Source organism: Phalacrocorax carbo, chromosome 5 (assembly GCF_963921805.1).
Source record: "Phalacrocorax carbo chromosome 5, bPhaCar2.1, whole genome shotgun sequence".
Classification (NCBI taxonomy): domain Eukaryota; kingdom Metazoa; phylum Chordata; class Aves; order Suliformes; family Phalacrocoracidae; genus Phalacrocorax; species Phalacrocorax carbo.
Genome location: NC_087517.1, coordinates 43,763,239 through 43,782,003, shown reverse-complemented (window position 1 = coordinate 43,782,003; position 18,765 = coordinate 43,763,239). Strand labels below are relative to the sequence as shown.

Sequence of the window (18,765 nt, the reverse complement as noted above, 5' to 3'; positions counted from 1 at the left end):
CAATTATAAGTCTAAGTAGGTTTTGGGCAAGGAGAGAGAAGGAGGATTTTGGTAATGGTGCTCCCTGCAAGCATTCTGCCATAGGGCTTAATGCCCCAGTGCATATCTGTCACTCTCTGAGGGAAGGAGAGATTGGTTGATTTATTAATGAAATTGCCTTCTACCCACCTCTCTCTTTCTGCCATTTGAGCCAATTCCCTGAAAAACAGGTTTTCCACTCACATGGGAGTAAAAAACTGACCTGGGGATATCTCCAGATCTTCTTTCCCACCCACCCCTCCAGCTCTGAGATGCTCACTGGCAGAGGGACCTGCAGCTCTACTGCTTGGTACACACACCCTCACATTAAATAACCCCTGAAAATTGTTTCCCTGCACTTTATTCCAGGAAGCAGCAGAATATCGGAAACATAAAAAACCAAAACTCTCCAGGTTTCTCTTGAATAAACTGAGGTTGTTTCATTTTTAATCTAGAAGTTGCTTACACAGAAAAGAGTTTTCTACTCAGTAAGAATGATATTTTCCCTAACAAAAAAAAAAAGGAAAGATGATGAGCTCACACAGGTCCCAGGTATTAGGCAAGCAATGCCTGCCACACCCTGAGCAGCCTCAGGTTGCCCATATCAGACACCACCCATCTCCATCCTCCCTTGGTGGGCAAAGTACCTCTACTAATGAGGGCTTGCATTGCCTGCCATCCTCCCTGGGAATACTACTGGGGAGATCCTCCAGGACCTGGCCTATTCACCTACAAGAGCAACTATATCCACTGAAAAAAGTTGAGGGATAGCCCAGCTCTCTCCCACTAGCACGACACGTGAGTTCTGCAACACTCCAGTGAAACCACCACAAGAGCTTTTGTTTCCATTGGTGGGAACCCCGCAGGTGACACAGCCATGGCTCAGCAGGAGCATGCAATGCAGAGAACAGCAGCATGTTGCTAAGAGAGCAGAATTTGGCCCAAATGCCTTCTTGATTGCCACACTTAAAACAGTGGAAAGCTAAATTGCTGTTATAAAGGCAGGCAAAGCACTGCGACCTCCTCTCTGGCTTCTCCAATGGCACCTACACTGTCTGCATGCCAAATCTGATCATTGCTCTGTCATTTAATCCACATGTTTTACAGCGAGCTTACATGTCTCCAACTATTTTGAGAAGCAAAGAACAGGAACATGCACTTAAAGCATATCTTATTCTGGGATTTTTTTTGTCTTGTTGAGCATGACCTGAGCTCTTCCTAGGCAGTGCAGAAATATTCCAGTTCCACTTACAAGGAAGACTTAGTGAATGTAGCCAACAGCTCCTCCGATGTGGAGTATTTGAAATGCATTAGAAGGAAAGGGCATCATGAAAATATTTAGAGAAGCAGGCAGAGATTTGCTGAAACTGGGCAACAGAGCTGTCTCCTCCCCATCTTGCTGAACCATCAGTTTGTTCCTCGTCACTGAGATGTATGGAGCCCATTTGCTAGCAACTGGCAAATACTTCTTGAGTTTTCCTTTGCTTATTCATAATAGATGCTACAGCTTTACTTACCATTTCATAATACCTGCCACAGCTCCCGTTGACACAAATGTCATCAAATAGATGAATTATTTATCATTTTCCTGAACAGTATGGATACACCACCTTCTGTGAGCATGCGTGGTGAATAATAGATGTCCTGTTAAAAGATCTAATTACACTTTTAAAAGCTAGGAGGCTTTGACTATGTGTAGCTTTCTGTTGTGTCTCTGAAGGCACTTGGGTGTCAAAGGGAAAAGCACATGCAGAAGTTTAAATAAGGACAAAGAGAACAAGGACCTGCCAGGCTTTCCCTCCTTCTTGCAGCATCAATAGCAGCTTGAACCATCCTGCTCCCACCACTTGTCCCCCAAGAGCTTTAGGTGTGCGTCATCCCAGCCTGCAACCTTAACCTGGAGTTTCTTACCAGCTCTGCTCCAGTGCTTGCATTTGAAGAAGCCCTGAGAGACCCTGGTTGCTTGTAGGGAGAAGAGCAGTCAGCCACCGAGAGCCCAGTGTAAACCCCAGGGACCTCCAACAGCTTCCTACCAGCTACTCTCACGAGAGCCAGAGAGAAATATTTGGCAAGAAAAACACACAGCAGGAAAATTGCCTACCTAAGGGAAGTCACAAGACTTTCCCAGCTTAAATTGCTCCTCCAAGGCCAGCTCATTACCTAGGCAATTAAGAGAGCAGGGTGATCACAGGACTAGGCTTTATTTTCTTAAACAGTCCCTTGGGCTTTATTGCTACAGCTATCTGTGGTACGCAGCTGAACAACTCCGAAGGTGGGAGAGCAGACAAAGCAAACGAGCAATGTTAGTCATCTCCAAACTGCACATCAATTAACACACGTCCCAGTCTCCCATCCTCACCCTGAAGCAGAAGTTTCAGGGGCACAGTTAGGCCTATAATAACTATACAATTTAAAGCACTTTTCCAGCCTGACCCAACGGCCAGGGAGCAGCTTAGGCACTTTTTTGGCCCATCACAGCTCTAGCAATAGTTGCCTGGATTCGTACCATAGTTTAAAGGGTTAGGCTCAGCCCTGAGGCTGCACATCAATCCTGCAGGTGCCACCTGAGATTTTAAGAGGACACTGGGAAAACCCCCAAACCCTCAATACTCACAGGAGCTTTTTTTTTTTTAGAACGTGTGGGAGAGGCAAACTGCTTGCATTTTTGGATACTCAACACTAACTTTCCACATAAAACACGCTATGCACAGCTCAAAACCACATACAGCCCAAAATGAAGGTTACATCTACCCTCTGATGCACGATGAAAGACTCTGCAGTTTGTAATCCATCTTGAACCAAAAATTTCTAATGTCACAATACATGCCAGGGTATTTTCCTCCTCTCCTCCCAGCCAGTGACCGACTTGAGCCTCCCAGAGGCCATGCCTCGGCTGCTGGCAAGTCCAGCTCTCCAGGTAGGATACTGCATATGAGCATCCCTGAGGAGCTCCATTTCCAAGCAGATTTAGCCCATTACTGGCTTAAAGCAAGGCTCAGGAGTGTGGTTCAAGCACGTACCTCTTGGCACCACAGACCGAGCTTTTTCTTACCCATCTTCCCATGGTTTTTAAACCCTGGACTCAATTAAGAGCCTTGTCTGAAACAAAAGCTGCAGGTCAATTGCTGGATGTTGGTGCCATAGCAAACACAGCCACCTCAAGAGTGTTTTGATTTAAGCCGAGCGAGCAAACATCTGTGTTCCCAGTAGTGTGCTGCCTCCTCCCTGGCTTCAGTTTGAGGAACAGCTGGAAAAAACATGCTGCACCATAGCCCTCCAAAACAGCACAAGCCCATGAAAGCCCAACTGAGATCAGTTCAGGCAACCACTGAGTCCTGGCAAAGCCACAGTGTGCAGGCACCTGGGAACAGAGCCTCAAGGGTACAGGTCCATCACAGGCACAGGACCCCCTGGGGACACTGAGCTTTCCCCCAAGGGCAAGCGAGTGCTCAGGGCGGTGGGCTAGCTCTCACACCCAAGAAGGGCCCGCTCACTGCAGGATGAGAAACAGAGCTTGGACAACCTTCCCAGTGTGCTGCAGGAGCAAACTGTGAGAGATGCTTCTCTGAACTGAGCCCTTGCCCACTTTGAGGTCTGCCAATTGACTTCCCACCAGGCGTTTAAGTGGATCAAGCAACAGGGATGCTATCTGACAGCCACATGATGAGGCGCCTTTGAGGCATCTTCCTTTTTGATATCACCCTGCAGCGCAAGACCCAGCGACAAACCTTCCCCTGGAGCACCTTCCTTCCTTCTCTCCCCCGTTCCAGAGGGTGAGGACGGCAGAAGAAACAGGAGATCCCCCATAAGCCAGCAGCTTTTTCTGGACTCTAGCATCAAGGGGGAGCAGCCCACCAGGCACTACTGGGCTAAGCTGCACAGCGCTCATCTGGTATGATATGCTGTGCAGACCCTGGCATGGTGGCACCAGTCCTGGGGTATGAGAGAGGGTGATGGCAGGAGCAAGGCTACTTGGTGGCTTGGCTTCACTGCACTGCTCCAGGGATGGTCCTCAGCCTCGGTGGGGAGAGAGGATGGGGCTCCCGGGCTCAGGGGAGATGCAGACCACTGCGCCTGGCTTCTTGGCTCTGGCAGTGATAGCCCTGCAGTGTGCTCCTACCTCTACTGAGCCACACATGCTGAAAGAGCCTCCTGCAGAGAAGGAAGGAAGGTTAAGATGGTGAATGAGAATTAAAAATTATTTGTCTCACCAAGGGGGAATAAGGAAATAAGACATTTTGGGGGACTGCTATAGAAGAAAAGGGACCTGGACAGGAAAGGAGAAGGTAGAAGCTCTTAAGTCAACTTGCACTGATGTTTGGATAGGACCCTCAATTTGGAAGCCAACTTCAGCTCCTTTCAGTCCTCCTGGCCCAGGCTAATGGTGCTGGATTAAGGTCAGTGCCTAGCAGGATGGGACATGGGATGAGCAGGGATGGGCTCCTCACTGGAGTCCACCTCCTTGGTGGAACATCTCTCCCAATGTCTTAAGTCCTCCTGTGGCCTAAGTTCACCTCTCAGGGTAAGCAGCGTTCCCATGGACAGAAGACATTTGTACACACTTTGAGCTGCAAAGCTCACAAGAGACACCTCTTCCACCCCACCGTGGATTAAACCTGGCACGGTGGGGTGTGCTTACTGGTGGCACAGCTGGCTCTGCACCATCATCATTGGCCCTGCACTCTGCCACAGGAAAATCTGCTGTCCTGGGGTGGGCACTTGACAATCCCAAGGTGCTTTGTTGCTTTATGTCCTGAGGGCCAGAGGGTCCTTTAGATGGTCAAAATCAGAGAGGACCTCCTGTCTGACATCAGGATGCCAGTCCACCCAACTTGCAGCCCAATGCAACTGTGTTCTATCATTATTCTATCATATTGCCGTACAAGGCAAAAAGTAGTGCCTCCTTCCAGGAGAAGACCGTGGCCAGGAGCTATCACAGCCAAGAACCGTCCTTTCCCAGAGATGCTGAACACACATGGCAAACTCCTGGCAATAAACTGCTTCCCCCTTTGTTAAACTGAGAAAATTTGCCAGACCACAAGAAAGGAACAGAATTAGTAGACAAACGTACACACAGATGCTTTTGTCCTTTGGAAGAAGACAGTCTGGCATCAGGGGCTCTGCAGCAGAGACACCCAACCCAGTACTTGGCATGTCACCCTGAGAAAAATGTTTGTTTAGATAAATAACCCTGCTTAACAAAGGCAATGTTTGATGGTCTCTAAACCACACCAAAGATTAAAGAACAAAACACTGAGTGGCCTTAAATCCTCTGATTTCTATGACCTAACTGCACACCTAAAATCATGCTCCCAAACAAGCAGAGAGGGAGCAGGAATGGTTTCAATGTAAGCCACATAAAATACAAAAATCCTCATACAAAAATCAAAGTCCTCCTGGTAATATCTCACCAAACTGATGTTCAAAACTCCACTGTTCAGATGCAAGAAGCATCTGCACGTACCTCAGCCGTCTCTGACGGCTAAACAGAAGGTTTGCTGCTACTGCAGAGCTCAGTCAATCTACCCCAACCTGGGCAGATTAGCTACTGCAATGTAAATGCAGGTACGTGCTTAACGAGAGCTGTGAAGCCTGTTCTGCATTCTGAAGAATTTATCACAATTGGGAACCCAAAACAGAATGACAGAAGCTTCCAAAGATTTTACCCCGTGACCAAGCTCTAGAACCCCCTGGGTTTTAACCACTTATGCCCGTAAAAATTTCCCCATACACAAGCTATGCATAAATCAAAATTAATTAATTTTCAAATAGCCAGAAGAAGGAGACATAGAACAAATTATTTAAGATGGGGGCTGGAGAAACAGCAGCTGGCACAAACCTGCTGGGTGAATTGATGTCAGTGATCATTCTCACCACCTGAGACCTGCTCCGGCAGGACATGTCACAAAGATGCTTCTCTGCACAAGGCATGGCAGCACACTCTAGTTTTGGCCCCTGATTTTCCTTGGTCTCTTGGAGAGGGAGAGATTCCTTCCTCCTGGGTCAATACGATGGTTTGCATTGCCCGTTTCGGAGCTGCCTTCTGACAGCTCTGGGGTGGGCTGGCTGCTCTCAATAAACAAAAAAGATCCCAAACCCCCTGTGTTTTCTGATCTGATCTCACACGGGACTTGGCAGCATTCAGCAGCTAAAACAGCCTCCTCGGGATCCCATTTCACATATTGAAAGATCCTGAGCGGGAGTCAGAGCACAAAAGCTCACCTGGCTCAGCAGTGAGCAGGCAGGCAGACCCCGGCTGCCCCTCTTAACCCTGCTCCCTGACAAATCAAGGGGAAAAAAAAAAAAACTAAACATGCAGATGAACCCCCCAAAAGCCACCAAAAACCAGCCAAAACAGAAAAAGGCAAGGAAGGAATAAACCAAGAAGGTTGAAAGCAGCCTTCCAAAGTTGAACTTTATCTCAGCTCCAGCACAGCTTGTCAGAGAGCAACATCACTCAGGCATTCATGCTGAAAGGGACTCAAGTCACTTAAAATAATTTGATTTTTTAGATGGGTTTGCCCAGTGCTCCTTTTAAAGATTTAAAGACACTGAAGTCACTATTTGCATCTAAAAGGATGAGGCTTTCTTCCTTCCCTCCCATACCTGAATTACTGTGATGGTACCATTCTATATATGGTTGGGAAGTTGGCATCTCAAAAAAATCAAACCAGATAGAATGACACAATGACACACACACCAAAAAGGGCAAAAAAAGGGCAAGGAGAAGAGAAGGAGGAGAAGAGAAGGAGGAGAAGAGAAGGAGGAGAAGAGAAGGAGGAGAAGAGAAGGAGGAGAAGAGAAGGAGGAGAAGAGAAGGAGGAGAAGAGAAGGAGGAGAAGAGAAGGAGGAGAAGAGAAGGAGGAGAAGAGAAGGAGGAGAAGAGAAGGAGGAGAAGAGAAGGAGGAGAAGAGAAGGAGGAGAAGAGAAGGAGGAGAAGAGAAGGAGGAGAAGAGAAGGAGGAGAAGAGAAGGAGGAGAAGAGAAGGAGGAGAAGAGAAGGAGGAGAAGAGAAGGAGGAGAAGAGAAGGAGGAGAAGAGAAGGAGGAGAAGAGAAGGAGGAGAAGAGAAGGAGGAGAAGAGAAGGAGGAGAAGAGAAGGAGGAGAAGAGAAGGAGGAGAAGAGAAGGAGGAGAAGAGAAGGAGGAGAAGAGAAGGAGGAGAAGAGAAGGAGGAGAAGAGAAGGAGGAGAAGAGAAGGAGGAGAAGAGAAGGAGGAGAAGAGAAGGAGGAGAAGAGAAGGAGGAGAAGAGAAGGAGGAGAAGAGAAGGAGGAGAAGAGAAGGAGGAGAAGAGAAGGAGGAGAAGAGAAGGAGGAGAAGAGAAGGAGGAGAAGAGAAGGAGGAGAAGAGAAGGAGGAGAAGAGAAGGAGGAGAAGAGAAGGAGGAGAAGAGAAGGAGGAGAAGAGAAGGAGGAGAAGAGAAGGAGGAGAAGAGAAGGAGGAGAAGAGAAGGAGGAGAAGAGAAGGAGGAGAAGAGAAGGAGGAGAAGAGAAGGAGGAGAAGAGAAGGAGGAGAAGAGAAGGAGGAGAAGAGAAGGAGGAGAAGAGAAGGAGGAGAAGAGAAGGAGGAGAAGAGAAGGAGGAGAAGAGAAGGAGGAGAAGAGAAGGAGGAGAAGAGAAGGAGGAGAAGAGAAGGAGGAGAAGAGAAGGAGGAGAAGAGAAGGAGGAGAAGAGAAGGAGGAGAAGAGAAGGAGGAGAAGAGAAGGAGGAGAAGAGAAGGAGGAGAAGAGAAGGAGGAGAAGAGAAGGAGGAGAAGAGAAGGAGGAGAAGAGAAGGAGGAGAAGAGAAGGAGGAGAAGAGAAGGAGGAGAAGAGAAGGAGGAGAAGAGAAGGAGGAGAAGAGAAGGAGGAGAAGAGAAGGAGGAGAAGAGAAGGAGGAGAAGAGAAGGAGGAGAAGAGAAGGAGGAGAAGAGAAGGAGGAGAAGAGAAGGAGGAGAAGAGAAGGAGGAGAAGAGAAGGAGGAGAAGAGAAGGAGGAGAAGAGAAGGAGGAGAAGAGAAGGAGGAGAAGAGAAGGAGGAGAAGAGAAGGAGGAGAAGAGAAGGAGGAGAAGAGAAGGAGGAGAAGAGAAGGAGGAGAAGAGAAGGAGGAGAAGAGAAGGAGGAGAAGAGAAGGAGGAGAAGAGAAGGAGGAGAGTTAGAATCTCAGAACAGGATTTCCCAGTTTCTTGCTATGCAAACCTAAGTAACCCACCATGCCAGGGAGGCAGGAACATCCAATCCCAGGATGCAGGGGCAGGGGGACCATCACCTGCAGACTCATCCTGTGCTCACTGTTCCCCAGCATCACAGCACAATCACGCTGGAAAGGATGACAAGCCTCAAAGCAACTCCTTTTTGTGATGCTTTGCAAAAAGACCTGCCATTTCAAAACTACCTTTTTAAGGAATTGCTACTACCCCTCCATTTTATAAATTCTTTAAGCAACAAACTTTAAATTATTAATGTTTCAGGGAAAAAGCAAGGCCCACACTGCACCACAGACTTCCACCCCACACAAGAAAAAGCGTGCTTCAGAAACACCAGCACCACACTGGTCCTCCTCTGCTTCAGAGCATCATTGCAGATGATGGGTTTTGGGCAACACATTCAGTGTTGCAAAGGCTGATGCAGAAGTACTCCTTACCAGGGCAAAACCACTGCGGAAAACACAGCCAATACAGTCAAACAAATTGACCTGGCGCTGCAAGGCAAACGACTCGTCTCTGAGGCCATTCACCTACTTGCCAATCCTACAAGCAGTGTTTAAAAGAGGGTGGAAAAGGGAAAGAAGTTAAAAACAGAAATCATGGCATTTCTGAGGTCATATGCAACATTCTCAAGCCGCTGCTATTTCACCAGGAAATTCGAGGGCTGCCTGAATACCCTCCTGTGGGCTCCTCGTAATTACAACAATTATAGCCGAGTGGAATGCAGACATGCTTTTAACATGGTCTATCTTTAAAAGTTCCCAAATAAACTGTAACCACACCACAGGTAATTATTATTCATTGTCAGCACACTAAGTACTTCACCAGTCTATTTTAACGGGGGGGATAAAAAGTTACTTGCATCATGAAACTTTCTAACTGGGCCACACAATACGCCACTACCCTCCCGGCTCTGCCTGACAAAGCCTCAGCCGGGATCACGTTGAAATTCTCCTGCATAAACCTAAATTTTTTCCTCAGCAGAGCCCACAAATAAAATCAACCTCATTTGTTCAGATCTCTCCAATTTGGAACAAGTGTGAGTTTTGCTTTTGCCAAGGCACGATGCATCGTAAAGCCTTCCACTTGAAATTGCAAAGTGAGAAAATCCGGTGTTAGAAAGGGGGGAAAAAACCACTCGGGGTGTGGGGGTGTGTGTGTGGAATTAAAGGGGGGGAAACGCTCCTTACCGCTGAAGAAGCTCTTGGCGCGGAGGTAGCCAGCGCTCAGCCGCAGGACCGACAGCTTGTCCAGCCCGGCCACCACCTCCTCGGGGAAGGGCAGGAGCCCCGCCAGCCGCTCCAGCTCCCGGTTCAGCCGCTCCCGGTGCCGCTTGGAGGGGTTGGAGGTACCACTTTCGACCGGCCCCGGCCGTACCCTGCCGGGCAAAGCCGCGTTACCGGACGTGTCACGTCTCCCCTCCGTCCTTCCCTCCCCGCGACGCTTCCCCTCGCCCGCACTCACGCCCGGGGCACCGGCTTCCTCCGCTTGCGACCCGCGTACATAGCAGCGCCCAGCACATCCCCCGATGGAGCCGCATCGCCCCGCGGAGAGATGGAGCGGGAGCGGCCCCGCCCCGGGAGGGGAGGGGCTGGGGGGCGGAGGGGGTTGAGATCTGAAGTGAGGTTGGGTGGTGAGGGGGGTTGTGGGGGGCAACGAAGGAGGTGAAGGGTCTGGAGAACAAGTCTGGTGAGGAGCGGCTGAGGGAGCTGGGGTTGTTCAGCCTGGAGAGGAGGCGGCTGAGGGGAGACCATATCGCTCTCTACAACTACCTGAAAGGAGGCTGTAGTAAGGTGGGTGTTGGTCTCTTCTCCCAAGTAACAAGCAACAGGACAAGAGGAAACGGCCTCAAGCTGTGTCAGGGGAGGTTTAGATTGGATATTAGGAAAAATGTCTTTACTGCAAGAGTGGTCAGGCATTGGAACAGGCTGCCCAGGGAGGTGGTGGAGTCGCCATCCCTGGAGATGTTCAAAAAACCTGTAGACATGGCACTTGGGGACATGGTTTGAGAGGCATGGGGGTGAAAGCTGAAAGTAGGACTCAGCGATCTTAGTGGTTTTTTTCCCAACCTTAATGATTCCATGATTCTGTGGGTGGTGAATATGAATATTCCACAAATATGACTGGCGGGGCGGGGATATGGGGGTGTAATGTGTGGATGGGCATGAATGGGGATATCGGGGGCTGAAGAGGGATTGAGAGGTGAGGGGGGATGGGAGGGCAATGAGAGGCGGGTGGGGAAGAGGGGAGTGAATGGGGCAGTGAGCCCCACCACCCATGTGGGTGAGGGGTGTGGGCACCTGTGTCACTGCAGTCAAGTTGGCATGCCAGGATGACCGTCAGTGTGACTGTGCATGCCACTGCAAGGGCGCGTGTATCAGAGTGTCTGTGCGCAATATGCATGGTAGTGACTCTCAGGAAGCCATGTGCACAGATCAGTGCGAAGAGCGTAACCATACCTATGAGCTCCACTGCTGATAGGGTGGTCAGGAGTGCAATGCCCTGCTGCTGTGCATACCTATAGTGGCTGGGGACAGTGGGAACAAGTGTGTCACACACCCACCCTGGGCTGGGCACACACAGCTGCGCACTAACCCAGGGGCAGGGGGTGTGCGCATGCCCCAGCCATGGTCACCCCAGCTCTGCCCTTCCAAACTGCCCCACCAAGTCACAGCGACAGCACCAGGCCCCAAGCAAGGCCAGAGCATAGACACACAGGGCAGCAAACTGTGTTTTCATTGCCTATAACATAGGGTATCCACAAGCTGCATTTCTCCACAAAATTATCCTGTACAGGGTAAAGCACAGCCCTTCCCCACTTGTAATCCCAGTCCCTGGTCTCCCCTGATGCAGAATGAGGGGGTGAGCTAGGACTGTCCTCCTCCTTCAGCCAAAGCCCAAAGAAATGAGACTTGGGGCTTTTTCAAATACTTGCTCAGTTAAGAGGGAAATGGAGAGACACTGTTTCAGGTCAAAATAAACCATCACCACTATACAAAGCAAATTGCCTTTTAATATGTAGCCAAATACAGCGAGTGAGTTTTAGGACATCTTTTTCTCCTTGGAATCATCCATCTGCCAACAGCAATACAAAGAAATCACAAAGCGTAAAATGAGACACCACCATGAAAAGAGGTTACATGCACATACACAACATATAAAGACGTAATACACAAGTAACAGAGTGCCAGGGGTCTGTCTCAGCCCCAAAGAGCAGAGCCTGGTAGGGTGCCCCCTCCCCAAGGTGCACACCCTGGCTGGAGCCATGCACTGGTTCAGGTGCTAGGACAACAAACACTGGTGAACAGAGTCCCATCCTGCTGCTTTTTGGGTCCACTGATTTCTAAGGCTCTGTGTCACGGCCAGTCAGCTCCTTGCCCCATTCCAGGTGCTCCTCCAGGCCACTTTAGAGGGGTCTGGTGCATTTCAAGCATCACTTTGCTCCCAGCAGAGCCAGGAACGCAACTCGTCCGGAGCCCCATCTTGACCTGTGAGCAGCCCCAGGAGCCCCGACAGAGCAAAGCAAGGCAAGAAGGAAGAGACCCAGGGAGATGAGGCCACCCCACACCAAGACACATGCAGGCTTGCTGCTGGGCTAGCCCTGCACTAATTACCTGATTTTTACTCACTTGACAAACAGTACATGCTTAATACTGGTGTGAGAGGCAGATGTGATGCTCAGGGTGATGGGTGCAAGGTGGGGAAGATGTGAGGTCCCCAACCTCTATCAGCTTTGACCAACCTGACTTGCCACATCTGGTCTTGAATGAAACCCACCCCCATCATTGCTTTTTCTGCGGGTTTTCCTTGACAGGTCGTCTGGGGGAATTTGCCCGTAGTGAGGAGGGGGGAAAAAAAAAGTTAAAAAATACAAAAGAAGGGGAATTCAAAGTGATTGTGCTGATCTGCAGGACAACAGCTTGAAGAGCACAAAGTTGGTCTGAAGTGAAGATGCAGACAGCAATCACTGCACCCATTCCTGACTTACTTTCTCATAGCTTGGGCAAATCCACACCAACCTGAGCAACTGCATGAGTAAAATCCATCGTTCCTCCACCTGATGGCACTGCTGAGCACAGGAAAGGAAGGCAAAGGCAGAACAGTGACAAACCCAAAGAGAGCTTGGCTGGACTTTCCCCACCCTGCTGGAAGGGAAGGTCACACAGCCTGCTACCCGCTTCTCCCGAACTCCCCGGGAAGGCTGCTGAGGAGCACAAAATCCCAGACTGCCTCTGCTCTCACCAACTCCACCTCCCACAGACACCCTTCAAATGATGCTCAGCTTCTCAAAGTGCTTGGTAACATCCCCTTTTCCAAAGGAACTGGGTCACCAGGGGCTTAGGAGGAGGAGAAGAGATGGAAAGCACATGAGGGAGGGAGCAAGGAGCAGACCAGAGGGGCTCAGGCAGGCTGAGATGATGGATTGGACTGAGCAGCAACATGACAAGGGTGGTCCACACACACAGGCAGTGAGGAGACCATGCTGCATCAAGAAACAGCAATTCAGTGCTTTGGTTCCTTTAAGGCCAGCAGGTCTGTCTGCAAGAGGTTGTCAGGAACACATGGACCGGCAAACAGGGGGTCCTTTCCTTGACCTCGAGAGTCTGACAAACCTCTCTGCAGGCAAAGCCTTTCCCATGAGAAAGACTTCTCATGGGGAAAAAAAAAAAACCCAAACAAAAAAAACCACACAACACAACCACAAAACACTTCATCCTAGACTGCATGGAAGCTCTGCGAGGGCACCTTGTTTCAGGCACTGGAAGACAAAATCCTGAGTAACCAGGGAGCACAGGGCACCACTCACAGGTGTGCACAGCCAGAAGAGCTTATGATTGCTGGTGGCTTTTCAAAATGTGGCTCCTAATTCACAGTGAGGCTTCAAGACAGGCTGCCCACATCTGATGCTGTGCCTGCATCCCTGCAGCACCACCCTTCACTCCATCCATTTGAGTCAGTGCACCGCTCAGGTCCTGCAGCCCTCACACCTCACCTTGAGCTGGACCTCACAGGCACAGAGCGGCTGCTGGCCTGCAAAGGATGCTGATGGGAAGCCAGGGCCCTGCTCAGAGGGTGGCAGTGCTCCCTCACCCACCTTTGCAGGGAGACCTGCTGAGCACCTCAAAATGGAGCCCAGTGAGGAACATGATGCTCCAGGGTGGCTCTCACTGGGGCAAGGCACAGCACCCAGCTGCTGGGGAAGGGATATTTTAGAGGCATCATTAAGAAAAGCACTGTCATGCCCAAGAAGGTTATTTCTGTACTGGCACTCAGGCAGAAATATGTGGTCCATCTGGTGAGTGCTGGGACCCATGCTAGACCCCAACAGAAGTCCGCTGTGTTGCACTGGACCTGCCCCAACACATCTCCAAGGAGCTGCCCCAGTGTGCAGAAGCCATGACTGGTGCTGCATGAGCCACTTGTCCTGCTCCCTTTCCCAGGAAAAGCTGGGCTCCAGGGGGAGTATTGGGGGCTGTTTGGGGAAGCCACCATCCCCTCGCAGCTGGCTGACTCCTAAGTGTGCTGATGCTTGTGCAGGGAGAGCAGCTTCCTCACCACAGAGCTGCCCAGCCCCAGAGAACAGGGACTCATGCAAGCCCCGTGCAGGGCAAGGAGCAGGTTGGGAGGGCAGCAACCACAGCCCAGCCCCCAGAAGGCTCTCGGGGCTGCTGGCCAGCTGAGTTTGTGACTCCAGGTGTATTCCTGCTGCTTCCAGCTGTTTTGGAGCTGTGGCCATCCAAGCATCTGATGGGCAACCTGCTGGAGAAGACCTCTGACCCAAAGCATTGGCTGGGTTTGCCTGGATTGGGACATTGTGCCACCGAGTCACTAGTGCATTTGAGTGCAACGGAGGTGGGCAGGTTGAGCCCACCATTTCACAGTCAGGCTGGCTCTGATCATCAGGAATAGTGTTATCTACAAGAGCAGAGGTGGTAACTCCTGCTTCAATTGCTTGTTCTGGGTTCGCCAGCTGAAGTGCTACAGAGGACTTGTTGCTGGAGACCAGGACATCCAGAGCAGTCCCTCCCACCAGCCTGGCTGGGTTAAATGGGACCTGCTGTTCTGGTTGAGCAGAGATAACCTCAGATGTAACAGACACTAGAGAGACCATAGCATCTTGGCCTTGTGCACCAGGTGTCTGGGGCTGTGATGGGGCTTGAAATGCTGAATTAGCTGCCCAGCAATGCTGGAAGTGAGCCACAGCACTGTTTCCCTTATTGCAGGGCAATGTACTGCAGTGCAGTAAGTCCATGCTCTTCCCAGCATCCTCCCTGAGGAGCATCTGCTCCACACAGGATGTCATCTCAGTGCCTAGCCTCTCGCCAGCCTCGTGAGCTGGTGGCTCCTCTGCTGCACCCAAGCTGAGCAGAGTCTCCGCCCATCGCTGCAGCTCTGCATTGTCCATGTTGAGGCTCTGGAAAGTCTGGCAGATATTTCCATCCACCTTGGTCTTCTCAAAGAGGGTTTTGGTAACAACCAGGAGGGAGTCGTCCTCCTTTGCATCACCAACCTCCTCATTCTGACTTAGTCTATCAGGCTCAGCAATGAGATCTGGCAAGGAGAACTGAGGCACATTATCAGCATGGGAGATGTATATGGATGCATCCTGCTTCATCATGGCACCAAGAAGAGAGTTGGGGTCTACCAAGCGCTGCCCCGTGCAGGAGTCTGCCTGTGTCTGTGACTCCTCCTTAGCCTGGAAGGAGTCCAGGAACTCAGGCAGGTCATTCCTGTATAGGACTGCTTCCCCCGTGGCAAAACTAAAAGGCAGCTGCAGGTTTCTCTTTCGCAGATGCTCCTCCCCTTCCTCATTCCTTCAGAGCAGAGGGAAAAAAGAGAGATGGAAACAAGATGAGCATGAGCCTCTGGGCCAGGCAAAACCACCCTCCCAACAGTGAGATGGGAGCTCACAGCCCTGCCCTGGCTTTTCTGAAGAAAAGGGTGCTGGACTGGACTGGCTACATGCTGCTGGTGGATGAGTGGGGCTCTGATGAGCTCATGAGGAGGTCTGCATGGCTCAGGGAAGGGATGCATGTCCAGGGCTCACCCCAGGCAGAAGTGAGCATGTCTGCAACCACCTTTTTGGAGGAGTTTTGCTCATGCCCCCCTGCTACAGGAAGGCATGTATTGCAAAGTGCTGACCATGCAACCCAACCACCCTTTCCTCCACCCTCATTGCCTCTGCATGCCCTGAGCAGCCCTGCGGCCAGCCACACCAAGAGCAGAACACAGAGACCCAGCGATACTCACGACAGGGCTCGCTGCCGGGCAATGATGAAGTCAGGCTTGCCCCCTTTGTATACTAGCCAGGCATTGGCCTGCACCCATACCCAGCCGCCCTTCTTGGTCAGCAGCCGGAAAACAGTCAGCCCGCTCTCCCCTGTCTTCATCACTGGGGCAGAGAGAGAAGAGAGGCAGCACAGACGTGGTTACTCCACAGGGGCAGACAAATGGCATGGGCAAGATGCCACTATGCTGAGCATCACTTTGTGCCCATGCTATGGGGGCAGGATAGGCAGAATGCCATGTGCAGTGCTGCTCCCTGAGGAGATATCACCCAGGAGGGAAGAGCCTTTACCAGAGCCGCTCCAGACCCGGACAGACGGCTCACCAAGGAGCAATGGTACTGGCATGGTCAGACCTGCACCAGTGCTAGGGAGCTGCAAGGGTCCCCACAAATTCACCCACACCAACGTTCCCCCCAGCCAGGGCTGCTGCTCCCCTCAGTGCTCACTTCTCACGTGGTTCTCTGCGCAGTACATCATGTCGGCTGCGTGCACAAACTGGTACCCGGACCCCCTCCTGCACAGCTCCGTTTCTGTATACCCCAGGACAACCTTTCCCCTGGAAGCAGTACAGAAACCCAGTGACACCTTGGGTAGTGGGAGGGATCCCCCAATTGCACCCCACCATCCAGATGTGATCCCCTGCCTGGTGCCCTGGCAGCTAACCACTTTGGGTGGTGCAACTCTCCATCCTGGGCTGAGCTGCATCCCCTCTTCCACAAAACCACCTGATATTGGGTTTGCTGGGCTAAAACACAGCAGCCAAGAAGTGCTGGCACCCAGTTAATTTGCTCCCTGCATAACTGGGGTACTGCAGTGGATGGGCAAACCATCACACATTGCCATGGGAGTTGGGTCAGAAGTACCCTGCTCCCATGGGCTCTGGTTTTGTCTGGCACCAGAGGTTTTGCCACAGGGAAGGCGAGATATGCCCTACCAGGCATCACAGGCCATGGGAGTGAAGTCCAGCTTGTGCTTTGTCTGGAAGATCAGTGTCTTGGTCCGAAGCTCCAGGATGGAGAGCGGCTGGAGGGGAGTTGCGATGGCAAAGAGAACAAGTGGGGACCTGTCTGATGCCCTCTTCTGCTGCCCAAGAAGGCATTTCAAGCGCCCGCAGAAATTCAAGGCCTTAGAGGGGATTAGAAAATGTGGGTGTGAAACGAATGGGGTGGTGGGAACTGCCCATGCTCCCACCCCTATGGGACACGAGTGGTTCCTAGGGAACACGCTGGGGGTGGAGGGATGTCCCGGTGCTGGGCTGCATTACCAGAAATCCCGAGGAGTTATCCAGCAAGCAGCGGAAGCGGCAGGTGAAGCTCCTCTCCATGAAGGAGGGCTTCTCGGGGCGGAGGTGCTGGGGGCTGGACGCAGCACTGCATCCAGCCAGCAGCAGCTGGTCACCAGGAAAGGCTGGGAAACCAAAGGGAAAATGGAGCTTTTCAAGCTGTGTACCTTGAATTCATAGCCTTGCAGACCCACTCCTGGTGGAGACTTTGCTGCCCAAGTGAGCCTATGCTCTTCACAAAACAGGTAAGACCTTGTCATGGGAAATTACCAGTCCACTATAGTTTCTGGTCCCCATAAGCTCAGCTTGCCTCCCAGATGGGAACAAGGCAACAAGCCACTCCCACTGAAATACAGAGTATTTCAAATGCTGAAAAACAAAAAGGCTTGGGAAGAAACATCCCCATCCCTCCAGAACAGCAAAAGAGGGCACGTCATTGCTATTGGCTGCTTTTGGTGACAGGTGGCCGTGCCAACCCCTGGCACGGTTGCAAGTTCCAAGGGAAGGCTATGGGATGGCTCCTCAGCACAGGGCTGTGGTTGGTGACTATAAATGCCACGGGAGGGTATTCCAGCACTGGGTAGCCATACAGAGGCAGCTGGCTGGTCCCCAGGGATTGTCACTGGAGACTGCCCTGGCACTCACCATTGGCAGCCTGCTGGGTGCTGCCAGACACCAGGGCCCCGTGCAGCTGGCAATGGAAGGTGGCTCTGTCATCCTCATGGATCAGCTCATACACGCTATGGTAGATGAGATCTGACTGGAAAAACACAAGGGGAGAAGAGTGTTGATTCCTGCCCAGCCTGGCAGGTGTCTGGAGGAAGACATGGCAGGAGGCTTTCCTTTGTGGGTACTAAATGGGGAGTGATTGCGTATAAAGCTGGTTGTGTTTTCCTGTTTCTTTATGTGCCACATGGAGAGCAAGGACTGGGAACCAGCTGCTTTTAGGGAGTGTGGCTCAGGAAGGAGGAAAAGGAAGCAGAGAGTGAATCTGCCTGGGGAAGACATGGGAATGGCTCTGAAGTTTCTAGAAGCAACGGAAATAGCCATGTCTGAGTAACACTGGCTGCTCAGGGATGTAATAGCTAAGCGAAGCTTTCTAGCCTGTTCCCCACACTGGCAAGGCTGGGGTTCTCCTGGCATTGCCCAGCCCTTCCAGGGATGTTTCACACTGGCTCCTGACCCTTTACCAGGGTGACGCTGAAACTCCAGCTCCTACCCCTGACACAGCAGGCCCTGCTCTTTGAGAAGCTTTGCTCTCCATCTGCGGGGTGAATGCTAGAGCAGAGGCATTTGCCTGGCATGTCTTAACTTTTAGTATCTTCTCAGAACCAAATTCAGACAAGAAGCCAGAAAAGCTGTGGGTTGTCAGAGGGGAATTTGTGGGGCACAAATTGCTGGTCTGCAACAGCACACAAGGTCTCTCTTGTGTTGCCATCCCTAGCCCCCTGCAAATTAGCAGCTTTGTTTTTTTGTTTCTTCCACACATCAATGTCAAAAATCATTCCAGGTTGATCAAAATATTTTTACCAAGCTGATTTTTTTCCCCTTTTCAGACTTGAGGGGTTTTTTTCTGTTTTAAAAAGGTTTTTTGTAGGTTTTTTTATTTCTTTAACTCCAAACCTGTGGGAATTGGCATCTCAGTGCAAACCACCATCCTTCTGTGGGCCACCAGGAAAGATGGGCTGTAAGGCTGGCCACACCACAGAAACACCAGCAAGTCCTCACACCACAGTCCCCTCTGTCTAGGGCCATGTCTTGGACTAGCCTTTCCCATCCTGGTCCTGCAAGCTGTGGTGGTCAGCATGGCCCTGCCAAGCCCACGGGCAACTCAGGCCACCAACTGCCATGTCCCTGCCCTCAGAAACATGCCAAAGCAGAGCCCCCTGCTTAACCAGACATAAGGGTGCTTTGAGAAGACCACTCCCTGCCTCCAACAGCTGTTTTGACTTGGAGCATCATCCCATGAGGATCCTTCGACAGTGAGTTGCACAA

General features: G+C 51.1%; 2 protein-coding genes across 2 annotated transcripts in view; both read right to left on the bottom strand.

Annotated features, from left to right (window-relative positions):
- The window catches only part of LOC104048135 (aryl hydrocarbon receptor), a 29,203-nt gene extending 19,483 nt beyond the window's left edge, over positions 1-9,720 (bottom strand). Inside the window, exons 1-2 of the mRNA XM_064452208.1 lie at positions 9,664-9,720; positions 9,390-9,577 (exon numbers count right to left, since the gene is read on the bottom strand). Coding sequence (XP_064308278.1) covers positions 9,390-9,577; positions 9,664-9,704 — 229 coding nt within the window. The 5' untranslated portion in view covers positions 9,705-9,720. The remainder of the gene's footprint in view (positions 1-9,389; positions 9,578-9,663) is intronic.
- A 1,472-nt stretch (positions 9,721-11,192) lies between these two features.
- Positions 11,193-18,765, bottom strand: part of LOC104051548 (uncharacterized) — a 29,859-nt gene continuing 22,286 nt past the window's right edge. The window contains 6 exon segments of the mRNA NM_001302362.1: positions 11,193-15,014; positions 15,451-15,592; positions 15,935-16,044; positions 16,423-16,613; positions 16,753-16,895; positions 17,416-17,530. Coding sequence (NP_001289291.1) covers positions 13,166-15,014; positions 15,451-15,592; positions 15,935-16,044; positions 16,423-16,613; positions 16,753-16,895; positions 17,416-17,530 — 2,550 coding nt within the window. The 3' untranslated portion in view covers positions 11,193-13,165.